The 15,407-nt window shown below is 42.8% G+C and overlaps 6 protein-coding genes across 6 annotated transcripts; 5 read left to right on the top strand and 1 right to left on the bottom strand.

Annotated features, from left to right (window-relative positions):
• Positions 1–299: 299 nt before the first annotated feature.
• Positions 300–1,874, bottom strand: Bfra_006402 (uncharacterized protein; the record flags this gene model as incomplete). Its single annotated transcript, XM_037336775.1, has 1 exon — positions 300–1,874. The coding sequence occupies one exon, from the start codon at positions 1,872–1,874 to the stop codon at positions 300–302; it is 1,575 nt and encodes a 524-aa protein (XP_037198141.1).
• A 1,676-nt stretch (positions 1,875–3,550) lies between these two features.
• On the top strand, positions 3,551–3,757 carry Bfra_006403 (uncharacterized protein; the record flags this gene model as incomplete). The annotated part of the gene is made up of 2 exons (XM_037336776.1): positions 3,551–3,581; positions 3,606–3,757. The coding sequence occupies 2 exons, from the start codon at positions 3,551–3,553 to the stop codon at positions 3,755–3,757; spliced, it is 183 nt and encodes a 60-aa protein (XP_037198142.1).
• Positions 3,758–4,106: 349 nt separating this feature from the next.
• Bfra_006404 (uncharacterized protein) lies at positions 4,107–4,571 on the top strand (the record flags this gene model as incomplete). The annotated part of the gene is made up of 3 exons (XM_037336777.1): positions 4,107–4,147; positions 4,217–4,299; positions 4,375–4,571. The coding sequence occupies 3 exons, from the start codon at positions 4,107–4,109 to the stop codon at positions 4,569–4,571; spliced, it is 321 nt and encodes a 106-aa protein (XP_037198143.1).
• A 647-nt stretch (positions 4,572–5,218) lies between these two features.
• On the top strand, positions 5,219–6,173 carry Bfra_006405 (putative 60s ribosomal protein l10a protein). The gene is made up of 4 exons (XM_037336778.1): positions 5,219–5,287; positions 5,376–5,553; positions 5,612–5,805; positions 5,862–6,173. The coding sequence occupies exons 1-4, from the start codon at positions 5,269–5,271 to the stop codon at positions 6,122–6,124; spliced, it is 654 nt and encodes a 217-aa protein (XP_037198144.1). The 5' UTR covers positions 5,219–5,268; the 3' UTR covers positions 6,125–6,173.
• Positions 6,174–8,832: 2,659 nt separating this feature from the next.
• Bfra_006406 (putative drug resistance protein) lies at positions 8,833–10,664 on the top strand (the record flags this gene model as incomplete). The annotated part of the gene is made up of 4 exons (XM_037336779.1): positions 8,833–8,979; positions 9,009–9,081; positions 9,135–10,183; positions 10,233–10,664. The coding sequence occupies 4 exons, from the start codon at positions 8,833–8,835 to the stop codon at positions 10,662–10,664; spliced, it is 1,701 nt and encodes a 566-aa protein (XP_037198145.1).
• A 520-nt stretch (positions 10,665–11,184) lies between these two features.
• On the top strand, positions 11,185–13,374 carry Bfra_006407 (putative c6 zinc finger domain containing protein; the record flags this gene model as incomplete). The annotated part of the gene is made up of 6 exons (XM_037336780.1): positions 11,185–11,327; positions 11,379–11,453; positions 11,504–12,043; positions 12,101–12,316; positions 12,367–12,650; positions 12,701–13,374. 6 exons carry the CDS (start codon positions 11,185–11,187, stop codon positions 13,372–13,374), a joined length of 1,932 nt encoding a protein of 643 aa, XP_037198146.1.
• Positions 13,375–15,407: the final 2,033 nt, after the last annotated feature.

The following is a 15,407-nucleotide window of genomic DNA, read 5'->3' on the forward strand; positions in this document are numbered from 1 at the left end:
GAGACCAAGCCTTAAGTCAGAAATGCTGAACAAAGAAAAAGCTCATGAACAAATGATCTTCAATATCCCATATGCTCAGCATTTCAAAATGAGGCAGCTGATCCCCATCCCCTCCTCAACATCACCCCTAGATCATGTAAAAACGACATCAAGACCAATAATCGATGCAAAAATATATCAAAAACTCGCATTCCAATCTCAATGTGGATTTCCCTCCAAAATAAACCACCCAAATCAAACCAAATAGAATCGACCTCCATCTATCTCCGTTTGAGACATTGCCTACCAACCACCCGCGATCAAGCAAGTCCATCCTTCCTAAACTTTCTCTCAATAAACTCAGCCTTAACCATTCTCCCAGTATAATTAAAGAACCCAGCTTGCAATTGTAACCATTGTGTACTCCTATGTTTCTCCATCAGATACTCCAAAGTTTCGCAATCTTCCGCTGACCATATCTTATCCGGTCGAAGATGCCCCTGCTGATTTCCATGACCATTTCCCTGCATACGTTCTTCCTGTTCCTCATCCTCATCATCTCTATCTTTATCAAGTTCTCCATAAGACTTGCGCTTCTTCTTCTTTTCTTGTTTTGGAGCAGACGCAGCGGAAGTCTTGGATTTGGGTTGATGGTAAGGACAATCTGGTGAGATGTAGATTTCCTCCTCTGTATCTTCATTGTCGACTTGTGCGGTACACTTGATTTTCTTTCTCTTCTCGACATTCTTAGGCTTTTCTTCTACCTCTGCCTTTTTCTCTTCGTCCTCGGTCTTTTCTTGTTCTTGTAAAGCTTTGTATCTTGCCACCACTTCTTTTTTGCCGGTACATAATTCCCCAGATATTTCCTTCCAGGTCTTGTTTTCCTTCTTCATGGCCATAAGTTTCAAGTCTTGTTCTTTGGTCCATTCATTTTCGTCGACGGGCTCTACCTTCTCATCCTTCTTGTCGTCTTTAATCTCGATAGGTTCTTCAGCAGTCTTTTCGGTAGGTTCCTCAGAGATAGAAGGGGTCTTCTCTTTGGAATCTGTGGCTGTGACTGTGGTATCAGCGCTTCGTTCCTCAAGCTTAGTAGTAGACTCGGGGTTATCCTCGCCTTTGGATGTTTCCTTGACATCTTTATCTTTCTTTTTATCCTTGCCCTTATCTTTATCTTCTTTTTCCTTTTTCCTGACTTCGACCTCGACGATGACGACTTCCGGCTCGGTTTTCTTGTCTTTATCTTGATCTTCGGTGATTGAAGCTACAGCTATTTCGATGGTAACATCAGCTTTGGGCTCTTCACCCTTTGGCTTCGACACCTCAGATTTCTCCTCGACCACCTTCACTCCCTCTTCTTTAACCTCTCCATCTTTCTGCAAATTCAATACATGCTCACCCTTATCATCACCATCGGTTTTCTTAACCTCAACCACTTCTTCCTTCTTCTCATCCTTCACTTCCTCCTTGCTTTCTGCCTTCTTCTCCTCCTTACTCTCCTCCACAACCGTCTCCAATACCTCCTCTGAAATCTTCGCCTTGACACTCACCACCTCTCCCGCACTCCCACCCCTACTTCTCTCATGCCCACTCTTCTTACTAACTTTCCTCACAACAAGCATTTCCACTTCTCCCACCATTCCGTCTTGTTCCCGATCTTCCAGAATGACAATGTTTCTTCCATTTTTATCCTTCGTGGCTCTTGCTCTAATACGGCTATCATTTCTCTGGCGCGTGGCTGCGGCAACGGCATTATTAGGGCTGGGAGAGTTTATGGAGAGGAGTGAGCCGCCCAGAACCCAGTCTGTGAAGGAGACGTGGATCTTGCCCTTTGTTTTTGGTTTTGCAAGAGCGCTGGTGAGGGGAGATTGAGTGGTAGTTGGTGATGGTAGCGGCATGTTGACGGTTGTAGATTTTTACTTAGGTGGTTGTTTTCTTCAATTCTGATTTTAGATTTTAGTTGAGATTGAAGATGAGATAAGACCTGTTACTGCCAAGAGTAAGAGGATAAAAGTATTCCTCGATTCACCTCGTTGTAGTGAATGTAGCAGAGTAAAAGTCGCGCGACGAAGATTGACCCAAGAATTGTTATCTCGATGATTATTGCGATTGCTATTTTCTCCGGCATCAAAATGCGGGTCTCCTTTGTCTTTTCTTTGCATATGGTTCTTATTGTGGTTGGGAGTGAAAATAAAATGAATGACAAAAGGGAAGTGGGAAAGGAAAGGTAAAAAAAAACAATTGCTCCTGAGATTTTGGATTCTAAGATTGTATGGCTGTCTTGTTGTGGTCTGAAGACATCGGCCAGGTCACCAGCAGCTTTGATCGAAGCTTTTGACAACAAAAATATCCATGCGTCTTGTGAAGAGTGATAAAAGTGAACTTTAGACAAGAGTGAAAGAAAATATAAACCTTCTATGAAATGAGATATATGGAAGTCATGATTTTATAGAACAATTGGTTGTCAAACATTAAGGAAGAGGAGAGAATGTCTACAGAGAAGAAGCGGGGATACAACTTGGGATGACTACTTCATTGGTGTCATGAAAAGCTGTGCGCGATGATCCAGATATTCTTAAACTTTGTTGACGGTCTTTTTTGCTACTTAACATATTGGTAGTACTCCTATTCAGATATGCTGAATGAAGTATAACATAGTTCAAGAGACCACCTACCAAATCAGATTACAAATGTGCCTGTCCGAGACCATCATTTGAATGAGCACTTCAATATCTAGAGATTTTTCCACGGAAAATCGAGACACTTCAAGAACATGACGACGTTGTTGAATGTAGAGTAATGTACGGGATGCATGTTATTAATGGAAAGAGATCGAATGGAATATCCAGGGGAATAACTGGATACCATAGGTATGGTAAGTGAACGCATCTTATCATCTAAGAAAAGAGGCTCAAGTGATGCCATACTATGCCATCAAAAACAAGAGTGAATCAAGACAGCCGAAAATATTTTCTGTCAGCTTGATATTTGATTTTGGTCTTCTAATGACTTATAGGTAATCCGAGATATTGTAGTCGGTGGGAAATTATCTTATAACAATGATAGAGCTTGGGGGGCTTTAAGGCTGGCTGGGCCACAACTAGACCTAGAAGGGCTGACAGTAAGCTGGCGAGAATTCAAAGTGGCAACAGTGTACTTACTAGTTTGCTGCATAGATGGAAGAAATCAACCTTCTGCCTTCCTGGAAGAGGGCTATTTTTGGTAACGCGTGATACTTTGGCTCGATACCCTTTGTTCACTGCATATTACTACTGCCTCTGTTGTTCTGTCGTGAATAGTGAAGTCGGTGGGCAGAATTTTTTGACTTTGATTCAATGAGCTGGTGCTTTGTGAAGCAAAGGCTTCGTTAAGCCCGTTGGACAAGCCGCCGTTCAAATCCTCATTCTGAGGACTGGAGGAGTGTGGCCTGGATGTGGCAAGGAGCGACTGCTTGACCGTGGTATATACTGCTTTGAGATGGGAATTTCTCTATGGGGCATGAAGATATGGGTTGCCAGCCTGTAAAGTCATTATCTGAAAGCTAATTACAACACAGATGACCGAATTGTATAATATGAGACGAAACAGACCAGCGCTTGACACGAGTTCAAATGTCTATCTCAATCTAGTAGTTAAGGCTGACCGCCAACGAGCACACCAATCGGGGATGACACCGCAGTGTAAATCTTTTCCCGAAGTGGCAATGTCGATCGTCCGTCCTATGAATACAACTGTTATCGACCTGTCAGGTGAACTTCTTAACAATTTGGTATACTCATGATTGAACGTGCTCGAGATCAATAAGCACATGGTGCAGACCCCTTCATAGGATCAATTATGGATAGGTGCCAAAATTATAGTAAATCCATTGCACTATGCAGGCTATTTACATCAAGGTGGAATCCCCCAACAAGGAGGAGGCGGGTAGCAACTGAGACACTTCGGGTGGGAAGTCTTCAGCTCATGTATGAGGAATTTCTAGCATATATTGGAAAGAGAGGTACCTATAAGAAAGGGTTATTCCACAGAAAATCCCTTCATCATAACTCACACACTTCAAGACTCGAAAAATTTGACTTGCATAGGACGTTCCACCATAACCAGACATTCAATCAGATACCAACATCGAAATGGCAAAGTTCCAAACTCTCATAGCGGCAACGATCCTCAGGTGAGAGCCAACCTTTCGTATGAGCCAGACCACCGTTGATATTCCAACTAACTCGCGTTTCCAATCTAGCAGTGCAGCATTCGCAGCTCCTCAAGTTGACCAAACCCAGGAGTCGACTTCGTGCTTTACATACATCACAATTGCGCCAGCCAGTATGTAGAGCTGAAATATGACCTTAAAATGTAATATTGTTGGACATGTGAAAAGAACTAACCTATGATGTGTAGGTTTATGTCCATCGGAAACTTCTTGTCCTGCACGCCCAGTGTGCATCCAGACTGTGACTGACACAATCACTTTCCCAGCCCCAAACACATTATGCCCTACTACGCCCACAGTGACGGCGTACCCAAATTTTTGCACAGATTGCGAGGTAGGATGTTCAACGATCAGCGAGACTGTCACTACAACCTTGGCAGCATGAGTGGTTTCAATAATCTGGACTATGGTCTAATCATGAATACATTTTCAAAATCGAAATTCTTGGAAAACTGCTTTGGAAATGTCAAATCTGGCAAGTGATCTGGACTATTGAACCTCATGCTAAGAAAGATGTCAGGAAGGAGATTTGTCTTGTTTTGGGGTGCATGGGCATGTCGGAGTTGTACTTGTGATGGATTGATAGTGCAAACACTATCATTTGAAATCCATAGCAATGAAATAGATAATTCGAGCACGCGCGTTTTTGAACCAGTGGTCCAGTAACACCAGTAATATAATTAGCAACCCAGTCAATTGATTCGCTGCTTATCCACTCGGATCACTGGGTATTCGAGCATACTTAAGCTCTATGAATGCGAATATTTGATCACCAGGATCACTTCAAGTCTCAATATACTTGTAATGGCATGAACTGTATTGGGTGGTAGTTGTCTTAGCTGGGAATATTAGAGTAGAAATTGGAGGTGAAGCATTTAGAGTCAATGTCTTTCGCTTTACTTAGTAGTGTTAGCCGTACTTGATTGGATGACAGTGTAGCACGTGAATTCTCGCTAAAAGGTCCGAACTTTTTCCCCACCATATTGCAATTTCGAAAATTTTGATTTCCAAATTTATTATCGACAAATCTACGCCAAACCTCACCATTAGAACTTTATCAATTCTACTGGAAGACTGTCATCATGTCTAAAATCACAGTCGGTATGTTGTTGTCCCTCACATTTCGTCAGGAAGAATTTCTCCATTGAGAAAATCAATTGAAACAACTACTAACGTATTCGCCTTACAGCCGGAGTGCGTACCAACGTACAAAGTCTTCTTGAGTACTCTCTCGAGACCAAGAAGAGAAACTTCCTCGAGACCGTCGAGCTCCAAATCGGCCTCAAGAACTATGATCCCCAACGTGACAAGCGTTTCTCCGGAACCGTCCGTCTCCCAGTCGTTCCCCGCCCAAACATGAGCATCTGGTATGTCCACGAAGTCGAATATATATGATATGGGAGGCAAAGGCTGATTGATGGATAGCATTCTCGGTGATCAACACGATATCGATCGTGCCAAGCACGGTGGTGTTGACGCCATGTCCGCTGATGACTTGAAGAAGCTCAACAAGAACAAGAAGTTGATCAAGAAGCTCGCACGCAAGTACGATGCTTTCGTCGCTTCCGACACCTTGATCAAGCAAATTCCCCGTCTCTTGGGTCCCGGTCTTTCCAAGGGTTTGTTTTATCTGTTCCCAAAATTGTATAATATTGACTAACATTTCTCTTTACAGCTGGTAAATTCCCAACCCCAGTCTCCCACAACGAAGATCTTAGCGGTAAGATCAACGAAGTCAAGTCCACCATCAAGTTCCAATTGAAGAAGGTCTTGTGTATGGGTGTTGCTGTCGGAAACGTCGAGATGACTGAGGACCAATTGATCTCCAACATCATGTTGTCTATCAACTACCTCGTCTCCTTGTTGAAGAAGGGATGGCAAAACGTTGGCAGCTTGACTATCAAGGCATCTATGTCTCCACCCAAGCGCCTCTACTAGATTACCCTTCTCTTCATTGAGCAAGTGGTATGTGGTGGGATTATTGCGAGTAGCTAAGTGAAAAAAAAAACTCTGAATACAAGCAATGAACGTTCTACAGCCAATCATATTTTTATTTCACCAAGTGATATATAGATTTGGGATGATGTAAAAAGAATCTTCGAATATATTTATTGTGATTGTAACTGTGACTATGTTAATATTTGACTACACGCAGCTTCTTTTATATTCCGTCGCACGCATCCGCGTGCACACTTAATTGCTTGCTCTGCAAATCTTACTACCACATTTTCAGAGCTCATTTTCGAGTCCCAACGTACAACTTGCGACAGCAGTAAATCCAACACAACTAACTACCATTGCACGAAAGAGATCCTTGAAAGAGTATAATGCATAGCAAACGTGCTGAATTTGAAATTCCAGTTCCTTGGCTCTAGTGTATGAAGAACATGCAATGGCTACCTATTCATTAGGGAGTACCACATGTTCTTAAGCTTGTATGTTTGGCAGCATGATTCATGATTGCTTTTTGCTATCAGGGAACCAAGGACAAAGAGCTTAGTACACGGCAAACACAGCAGAAATGTTCGTAGTACACAACTTCGAAAATTCATCACTTTTGCACACAAGACTTTCTACTACGGAAATTTACTATCTACCATAATACTCACCAAAACCACACGGCAGCCATAAAGCCATGTGCATGTATATATGTAGGCTATATTACAAGCACACAGAGCAAATGGATTCACCATAAAAATCCATTTTGCAACATCGTTATTCAATGCACACTTTGTTTTCACAAAAGCAAATGCACAAAGTAAAGTATGTAGAGACCACCCCACAGTCAAAATCCGATAGAATCGTCGAAGACGGCTGATAAGGAAGAGTGTTCACCTTCATTCAAGGGGGCCGGGAACGGAAGAAAACCCAACTTTTACTTCGAAGAAGTAAAGGATAACCCTCAGCAAGTCGCCGTAGCGAAGCCCCCATGTAAATGTTATAAGTATTAATTATAACCTCTACTGATGATGAAGAAGAAAAGAGAAGGGATTCCGGGAGGTGAGCGAGATATTTATATTGAAAAAAAATTCGTTAGCTTCTTTAGCGCGCTTTAGGGTGCATTTTGCCCTGTTTGCTCAATGAACATTACACGTGATCCGTTCAACTCCTGTGACTCTGGTATCACGTTTTATGTGCGCCGACCTGTGTAACTCCAAGATATCGTTTTTTGTCCTCAAACACATTTTTTCCGAATCACAAGCAAAAAGTACAGATCAGCCTCATACACAGGCAGGCATTCACGTCATCATCCTATTCCGAGTCCCGAGTGAGAGGTTTCTCCATATACTGAAAACTCAGACAACTGCCTGTCAAATACCTATACCTACCTAGTAGTGTCAATGAGTCTCAATTGTCTGGAGCTCCAACCCCAAACAAACTCCATGTCAATACCAAAAGTATGCCGAGCTGCATCAATTCTTCCAAAATGTTACGCAAGCTTTCCCAGCTCTTTCAACTTATTTATCCTCTACTTTTCGTTTCTGCATCACGATAATGGTCAGCGGTGATGCTCCATCTGTCAGTGGACACCTGCTTTGACATAGTATGCTATTATCCGTTCTTTCGTTGTGCAATTCATCTCAGTATTTGGTCAGGATCTCTCTATTCCATCCATAGCTCTTCATAGAGTTTCGATTAGGCCATCGCAAAGCCAACAAACGAGCATGGTTCAAACCTTCCTACAGCTTCTTTGTGCCTTGTGGTAACAGAGTATGCTCAGTCGCTCTCTGATTGGTTTGACTCGTGGATTTGGCCTTTAGGTGAAATTGGGTATGTACACCCGAGTACAAAGGCATCCAAAGAATTCTCCTGCGGAGTTCTTACGGAGTTCCTGCGGAATAAGCAAATACCATCCATTCAATAGACCCAAGTAGTACTCAAACCCCCCTCTTTTGGTTCCACGACAAATAATCGGTACACAGCACCCGGGTTCCTCATTAGCAAATTTGTCTTGGCTATATATTACCATCTGCTTTTACTACTTTTCAATCTGGAAGTTCTGGGGATTTTAGTTTTTTTTATTACGATCAATTGTCTAGCGCCATCGAATCCGCCATATCAATTACTCATTTCAGGCATGAGGTATTGCATGGATTGGGTGACATGATCGCTTAGATCCATTTCCTTTTTTGCCTTCCCTCACTGTCCAGTGAATCGGTGAACTTGGGTTACTAATGGCTTTTGGGCCGATCGACTTATTAGTAAAAACTACATATACACATACATATTTCCGGTGTAGGGGCTTGATGTGACGCCCTTTATTTCGACGACGCACGCCTCTTGTACAAGCACACCATATTTGATTTCCTTTCTTTTAACACGGCATATTATTTTTAACATCAGGATTCTGCACAGTGCTATTTTTTGGAGGAATCTGACGATAAGTTATCATCCCATATACCCACGATCTTTTGAGTTTCCAGTTCAGTTACCCACGACAATAAATGGATATCGAGAAGAAAAACATATCTTCCCTCTCGTCCTTACATATACCAGAATTTCACAAACCCAATTACGGATCCGTTGGAGTGCTTTGACCACTATCACATTGGTGGCGAAGAAACAAGAAAAGCTCAGTGAAGGTGCTCATCAGGTTATCTAAAATAAGCCTCACATAAATAAATTTGAATTCCGATAATATAGTAATGGATCAAAGAAACGGTGGCTCTGTTGGGGATCTTGAGACCTCAATGGAAGGTGAACGTCAAACCTCCGGGCACACCAGGCAAAACAGCAATGACAACCCCCACTCTTTTTCGCCTTTGGGAGATTCGTTAGAAGAAGCTCCGGAGGTAAGGATTGAAAGGCTAGGTAGACAAAGGCCAGAGGTCTTCAAGTCACTATGGGCGGAGATTGGATTTGTATTTTCGATTTCAATGTCACAGGTGCTCACCGTGAGTTCTATCAATCTTCTTCATTTTTTGGTTCAATTCACAGACTCTGACAGTGGAAAAGGAATACTTTGTTTCTGGTTTCACAGTAATACTACCCACTCTGGTAGACAGTCTAGGAATACCATCGGCCTCAGCGACATGGCCTGCTAGCGCTTTTTCGCTCACTCTTGCTTGCTTTCTTCTGGTGTTTGGCCGCTTATCAGATATGTATGGATCATTTCCAGCATATGTAGCAGGTTTCATTTGGCTTGCTTTGTGGAGCCTGGTAGGTGGATTTTCAACTGATCTTATAATGCTCAATTTCTGTCGGGCATTACAAGGCCTGGGTCCAGCGATGTATCTACCTTCAAGTGTAGCTCTTATCGGCATCATATATCGACCAGGCCCACGGAAGAACTTGGTTTTCGCAATTTATGGAGCATGTGCGCCGCTGGGATTTTTCGTGGGAATCTTCTTCGCTGGATTGGTAGCTGAGTACACACATTGGGGTTGGTGGTTCTGGATTGGCTGCGTCTTTGCAGTCATCACAGCTATCACGTCTTACATGACGATTCCTTCTGATATTGCCAAAAAGCGGAAAGTTCGCGACGCACGCCAGGGAACGGACGATCAAGTGAGAATGGATTGGTGGGGTGCAGTTTTCATTGTCGTGGGACTGATCCTCTTTACCTTCGCCATCATCGATTCGGCCCACGCACCGAGTGGCTGGAAGACGCCCTATATCTACGTTTTATTCATTGTCGGGAGCTTGTTGCTTTTTGCCGCTGCATACATCGAGATCCACACCAAGCAAGCCTTGATTCCGAGCTCTTTTTTCAAAGTCCCCTCCATGGTACCGCTTGTCTTTGCACTTTTCTTGTGCTACGGTTCTCTGGGAATATTCTTGCTTTATGCCACATTCTACATGACTGGTGTCATGGGTGGTACCCCGTTACAGCTTGTTGCGTGGTATGCACCAATGGCTTTAGGCGGCTGCATAATTTCTACACTTGGTGGCTTTGTTCTCCACCTACTACCAGGAACAGCCCTTATTGTCACAGCTGGAGTAGCCTGGATCGTTGCACCTTTGCTATTTGCCATTGCTCCAGCAGGCGCCAATTATGTAAGCTTTCTCCAGATATTTCTTAATCAGACGCTGACAAATTATACAGTGGGCATATATATTCCCTGCCATGATATGTGCAACAATTGGTATCGACATAACATTCACAGTGGCTAACATATTCTTTACTACTTCCCTATCAGAATCACAGCAAGGTCTTGCTGGCTCCATGGTGATGCTCATTCTACATTTGGGTATTGCGGTTTGTCTTGGATTTTCCGATATCATCAACACTTACACCTTAGATCGTCTGGGCCTGAGGCAAAGTTACCACGCAGTATTTTGGTTCGAAGTTGCTTGTGCGGGTGTTTCATTGATAATAATGGCACTCTTTGTCAAAATCAAGAGAGCAGAGAGTGAATTGACTGTCGATGAGAGAATGGCGGCAATGAATGACATGCAATTAGATCAATCGACGACCGGGGCGAGAAATATGGGTACGGACAGTGCAGATGTTGCAGATGATGGAAAGTTGAACTGATTCTTTACGTGTCAAAAAGCATGCTATATATCTAGATCTATGAATTTATGCGAACTTAATACCCTCAGGTCGTTGGATTTTAGGCGTTCGTGGATTAGAGCAAGTTGAGCAAGAGCAAGATGAAGTAGAATAGGAATATACTACTCTATTTATTTCTCTGATCTGTTTGAGTAATACGTCGAGATATACGTCACCCGGCCAAGAATTAATGGCATTAAATTCTAGAATGATGAGAAACATTTGATACAACTCAAAACCTTTCGAGGGGATGTTTCCCGGCAATCGCTGACATATCAATCCCCAGTTTTTCCTCATGCAGCTAGCGCCCGGAATCACGGATCTTTATCTCATTCCGACATTCTTCAACCTCGAACGGTAAAAGATGCATGTTCACCCTGGAATGGCTTTTCTTCTCAAATTCAGCATCAATCTCATTGCTAACGGCATGAGTAGACATTCCGCTGCTCACGAAACTGTCTACAATTCTTTCATTCAACCTTTTGTGTAGTTGAAGACCAACATGAACCTTCCGGATTCCGAGCCTTCCGCTAGTGTTGATAGCGACACACCGGTTCCTACTAAATTGAGGCGCTCATGTGAAGCATGCAGGACATCCAAAGGTAGATGTTTACCAAGTAAAGATGATCCTACTCGATGCGCAAAGTCAGTCACTTGTAAATCACGGGAATCTGAAACCTATTAACATACCTGTAGGTGTTTGAAAAGTAAGAAGAAATGTGTGTTCTTGGAAACGAAACCTCGACCTAAGAAGATGAGATCTTCTAGAGTGCAAGTTTTTATTCTGTTCATTGGAAACTCCAACGCTGACCAGTAATCAGGCGAGTTGCAGAGATGGAGCAAAAGCTTGATGGGATTTTGAATCTATTGGCAGCCAAATCTCAAGCAGGTTCTCAGCCTAATTCAATCTCAACACCTGAATCTCCCCAAGAAAATATGTCGTTGGATCTATCAGAGATGTTCGAGCTTTCTTTTCCGTTACTACCATTGGAGAACACGAGTACCAAACCATTCCAACACATGTCTTTGTCTACACCTCCAAATCTTAGTTACGGTGGCTTGAATGATGTCATTTCGAGGTGCATAATCAGTACCAAACAGGCTGAGGAGGCACTGAAGGAGTTTGCTAGTAGAGCTTCAGCCTTTCCGTTTGTACTTCTTCCTCCGCAAGCCTCTCTAGAAAGCTTGAGGCATGAACGACCCATTCTTTTGCTTGGAATTCTTGCGAGTACAAGTCAAAACAATATCCCCGTGCAACATCTTTTTGAAAGTGAGCTACGTGAAACAATCAGCAGCCGTATAATCATACACGGGGAGAAGAGTATCGATTTGCTACAAGGAATACTATTGTACCTCGCTTGGTAAGATATAATATCTTTTTACGCAGTTACAAAAGCGGTTTGGTCTAACCAGTCTAGGTATCACTATCACTATAATCCAGAAAAAGAGAATCTATTCCAGCTTACCCAAATGGCAAATGCTATGTTGATTGATCTTGGGCTTCACAGACCAAAGTTTGGTGAAGTACAAACGAGCTATTCAAGCACTCTTGGCTTTGAATGCCCCAAAAAATTCACCCCAGCTCAGATAGAGGAAAAAAGGACTGTCATTGGATGTTTTTGTCTGACATCATCGTAAGTCTCCAGTTTTCATGCGGATTGGATGGTAACTGATACTACTGTAGAATTTGCCGCAGTCTGAGGAAACCCAATAGTCTGAAGTATCACGACTATATTGAACAATGTTGCCAAGTATTATCGGAGGTCAGCGTAACCGAGACAGATAGACTGTTGCCGTTTTTCACAAGAATTCATCGACTTGGTGAAGAGGTTAACGACGCCTTTGATTATTCCAATCATGGAGAGCTTGATAAGCTTGATTCCGTACGAATTGAGATGTTCAATAGAACTTTGTCTCAACAATTCCAGGATATCCAAAGATACTTTCCTGCCGAAGCTTGGAGCAATCGTGAGTGGTTTCTCTTATATTGCGGATTTGAATTGTATTGACATATATAGACATACTGAGAATATCGTATGCACATCTCCGTATATATGTTGCGGAAATCAGTCTTAACGCCAGTTCATCGGACTCACATCAATCTATGACAACTGCGTCATCAAACCGAACCTCCTGGTATCATTCTTCCTCAAGAACAGAAATGTTGATTCGTTGTCTACAGGCTGCGAAGGATTATCTCGATATGGTGTTATCTCTCACTCCCATAGAGTTCTGCTCTCTTACCGCACCAAACTACATAGAATTATTCTACGCCCTCCTCGTCCTTGGGAAATTCACCGAAAACTGCGATTCCCCATCCCTCGACACTGACCAGGTCCGCCAAGCCGCAAACCTCCGCTACTACCTTGATTCCATCGAGGAAAAACTCGAAAGCCTTCTCGTATACAATAATGGCCAAGCTCAGCGAAACAGTATCTGGAAAATGAAGCTCCCATGCCAGGAAATAAAGAAGTGGCACCTACGAATTGTTTCTGGAGTTTCGAGTTCCGATCAGACAATGCTCAATGGTATAAATATCTCATTCACACATATCATACCGTCGATTCAAGGGCTTTGTGGCCAACTTCCTACCTCAATGGCGGATTTTAGACCAGGGGAATGTTCGCCGCCTGATGCGATGGGTGATTGGATGGCGTTTATGGCTTCCGGGAGTAATGCTAGGACGGGATGATATGGTGAATTTACTGCAGTGATAGAATGAGGGTATGGGATTTCTCTGTTACGTTGACGCAGAGAGCTTTTTGAGTTGGGGGGGAGAAAGGGAACAGCTTTGCCTTTCTCTTTGAATTATTGACACGCATTCTATCAGGCTTGTTTTTTGTGATGGGGCCGGCATTATGGCGTTGGGATACTATAGAGTATGGCATGTATATGTAGATGGATATGTGTATTTATATTAGACTGGAATTGTTTTATAGCATCGGAGAATTAGTATCTGGCGTTGAATACGTTGGGATTAGAAAATGGCAGGCATCAATAACTAGACACTCAGCTCTCAATCTTTTTTTACACAATCTCTCTACGCACATCATGCTCTGTGATAAGTTCCAAATTTATCACAATCAAAAATGTAATAGTTGAAAAGATATAACTGAAATGATGTTACATTAGAGGAGAGGGGTTCAAACAAGCAGGTAGATGTAAAAACTTTCAAATCCTAATCTTAGAGACTCGAGACTTAAGATATTAATGACAAAGAAAACACCAGTAATTCAGTGAAACATTAAGATTTGTGTGACTGTTAAATGAAGAATTTCAGCGAACATTTTGCATATACTTTCCACCTCCTGTCCCTCGTAGCTTAAATGAATTCCATCGCAGTTTTGTGATTTTACCCCCGAGATTTTGTTTTTCGGCCGATTGAATGAACTTTTTCATTGGATGAAGAATCAGTCTTTTCACCCGAGTTATACCATTGATTCTACAATCTCCATTACAATCACTCTGGTTTCATCTCATCTTCTCCCTCCCAATCCACATCTCCTTCTCCCTTTTCCCTCTATCCCTCCATTTCTTCCCCCTCCCTCAATAATCTCCTAATAATTTTGCTCCTCATTTTTTAGCCCTCAGCCCTCCCACTTCTCTCCATACTCACACTCACACTCACCTCTCACCCCTCACCCACGCCTCCATCCTACCTCACCTGACCTCAACAAAACAAAACACTCCTGACAATTTCCTCGTACCCATATCACATGCCAGATAGTGATTCCAGCGCATGCGGTTTGCGTGTAGACGGCGAGCGGACAGAGTTTGGCCAGGACTTGGAGGGTGTGGGGGCAGGTGTAGTGGTATTGGTAGCTAGGGGGGAGGGAGGGGGTTAGTTTATTTAGGGGGATGGGGAATGAGTAGAGGGAGAAGGGGGAAGGCTTACTAGTAACACATTTTGAGTCGAGAGATGAAGTGATCGATTGATGCGATTGATAACACGCGAAGAAGTTCTCACTCGTACAATTCAATCTTTGGCCGATTCCAAGTTATAGTAAGTATCTGGTGTCGGATGGGAAATATATGCATATAGGTGAGTGACTTTCCCGAGGGGTAGAAATCACGAGGTGTATAGTAGTAGCAGTAATAGTATATCCAGAGCTTCCGGTATGCTTATCTGCATGTATACAACCTAGCTTGCGCTTCCACAAAACTCTCTCTGGAAGCATACTCTCGCGATTAAATATCATTTCAAGATTACTTGATATCTTCCGAGGTTTGTCCATTATATCATGTCATACCACATCATATGCAGCACCTTCATATAATTCAGAACCGAGATATCATTTCATGTGTGAGAACCTTGCTGGTTGTTTCAAGACCTCTCAATTGTCGTGCTTTTGCCTGAAGAAGAATTTGCTACTTGCAGTCATGTTTGTAGATATGTATGCACGTATGTTTTGGGCCAGAAGCATATCTGATCGGCGGGTTGCACAAACGTATGTTTTTCAAGAGACAGGAACGAGAAAGATTGGATGAATGAGCTTTGTTGAAGAAGGATTGGGGGCTGTGGAGCCTCCCTCTCACTGTAGGATACATGCTATTCGAGGACCAAAGAACGGCTACTTGCCGATGAAGAAAGAAATATTTCAATCGGATTATTTGGTCTAGATAGTTTGTTTGCTTGGGTTCTCTTTGGGAGATGTGAAGAAGAGAGCTGCAGAAAGGTGACAGAGCAAACGGAACGGACTAATGAGCTTTCTTCACTGGAGAGTA

The sequence above is a fragment of the Botrytis fragariae genome (genome assembly GCF_013461495.1).
Source record: "Botrytis fragariae strain BVB16 chromosome Unknown tig00000000, whole genome shotgun sequence".
Taxonomy (NCBI): domain Eukaryota; kingdom Fungi; phylum Ascomycota; class Leotiomycetes; order Helotiales; family Sclerotiniaceae; genus Botrytis; species Botrytis fragariae.

What these genes read in the sequence shown, in the direction of transcription:
- Bfra_006405 (XM_037336778.1), top strand. An exon ending in CGCCCAAACATGAGCATCTG is followed by an intron (nt 5,554 to 5,611) that starts GTATGTCCACGA and finishes ATTGATGGATAG; the next exon opens with CATTCTCGGTGATCAACACG. An exon ending in GGGTCCCGGTCTTTCCAAGG is followed by an intron (nt 5,806 to 5,861) that starts GTTTGTTTTATC and finishes TTCTCTTTACAG; the next exon opens with CTGGTAAATTCCCAACCCCA.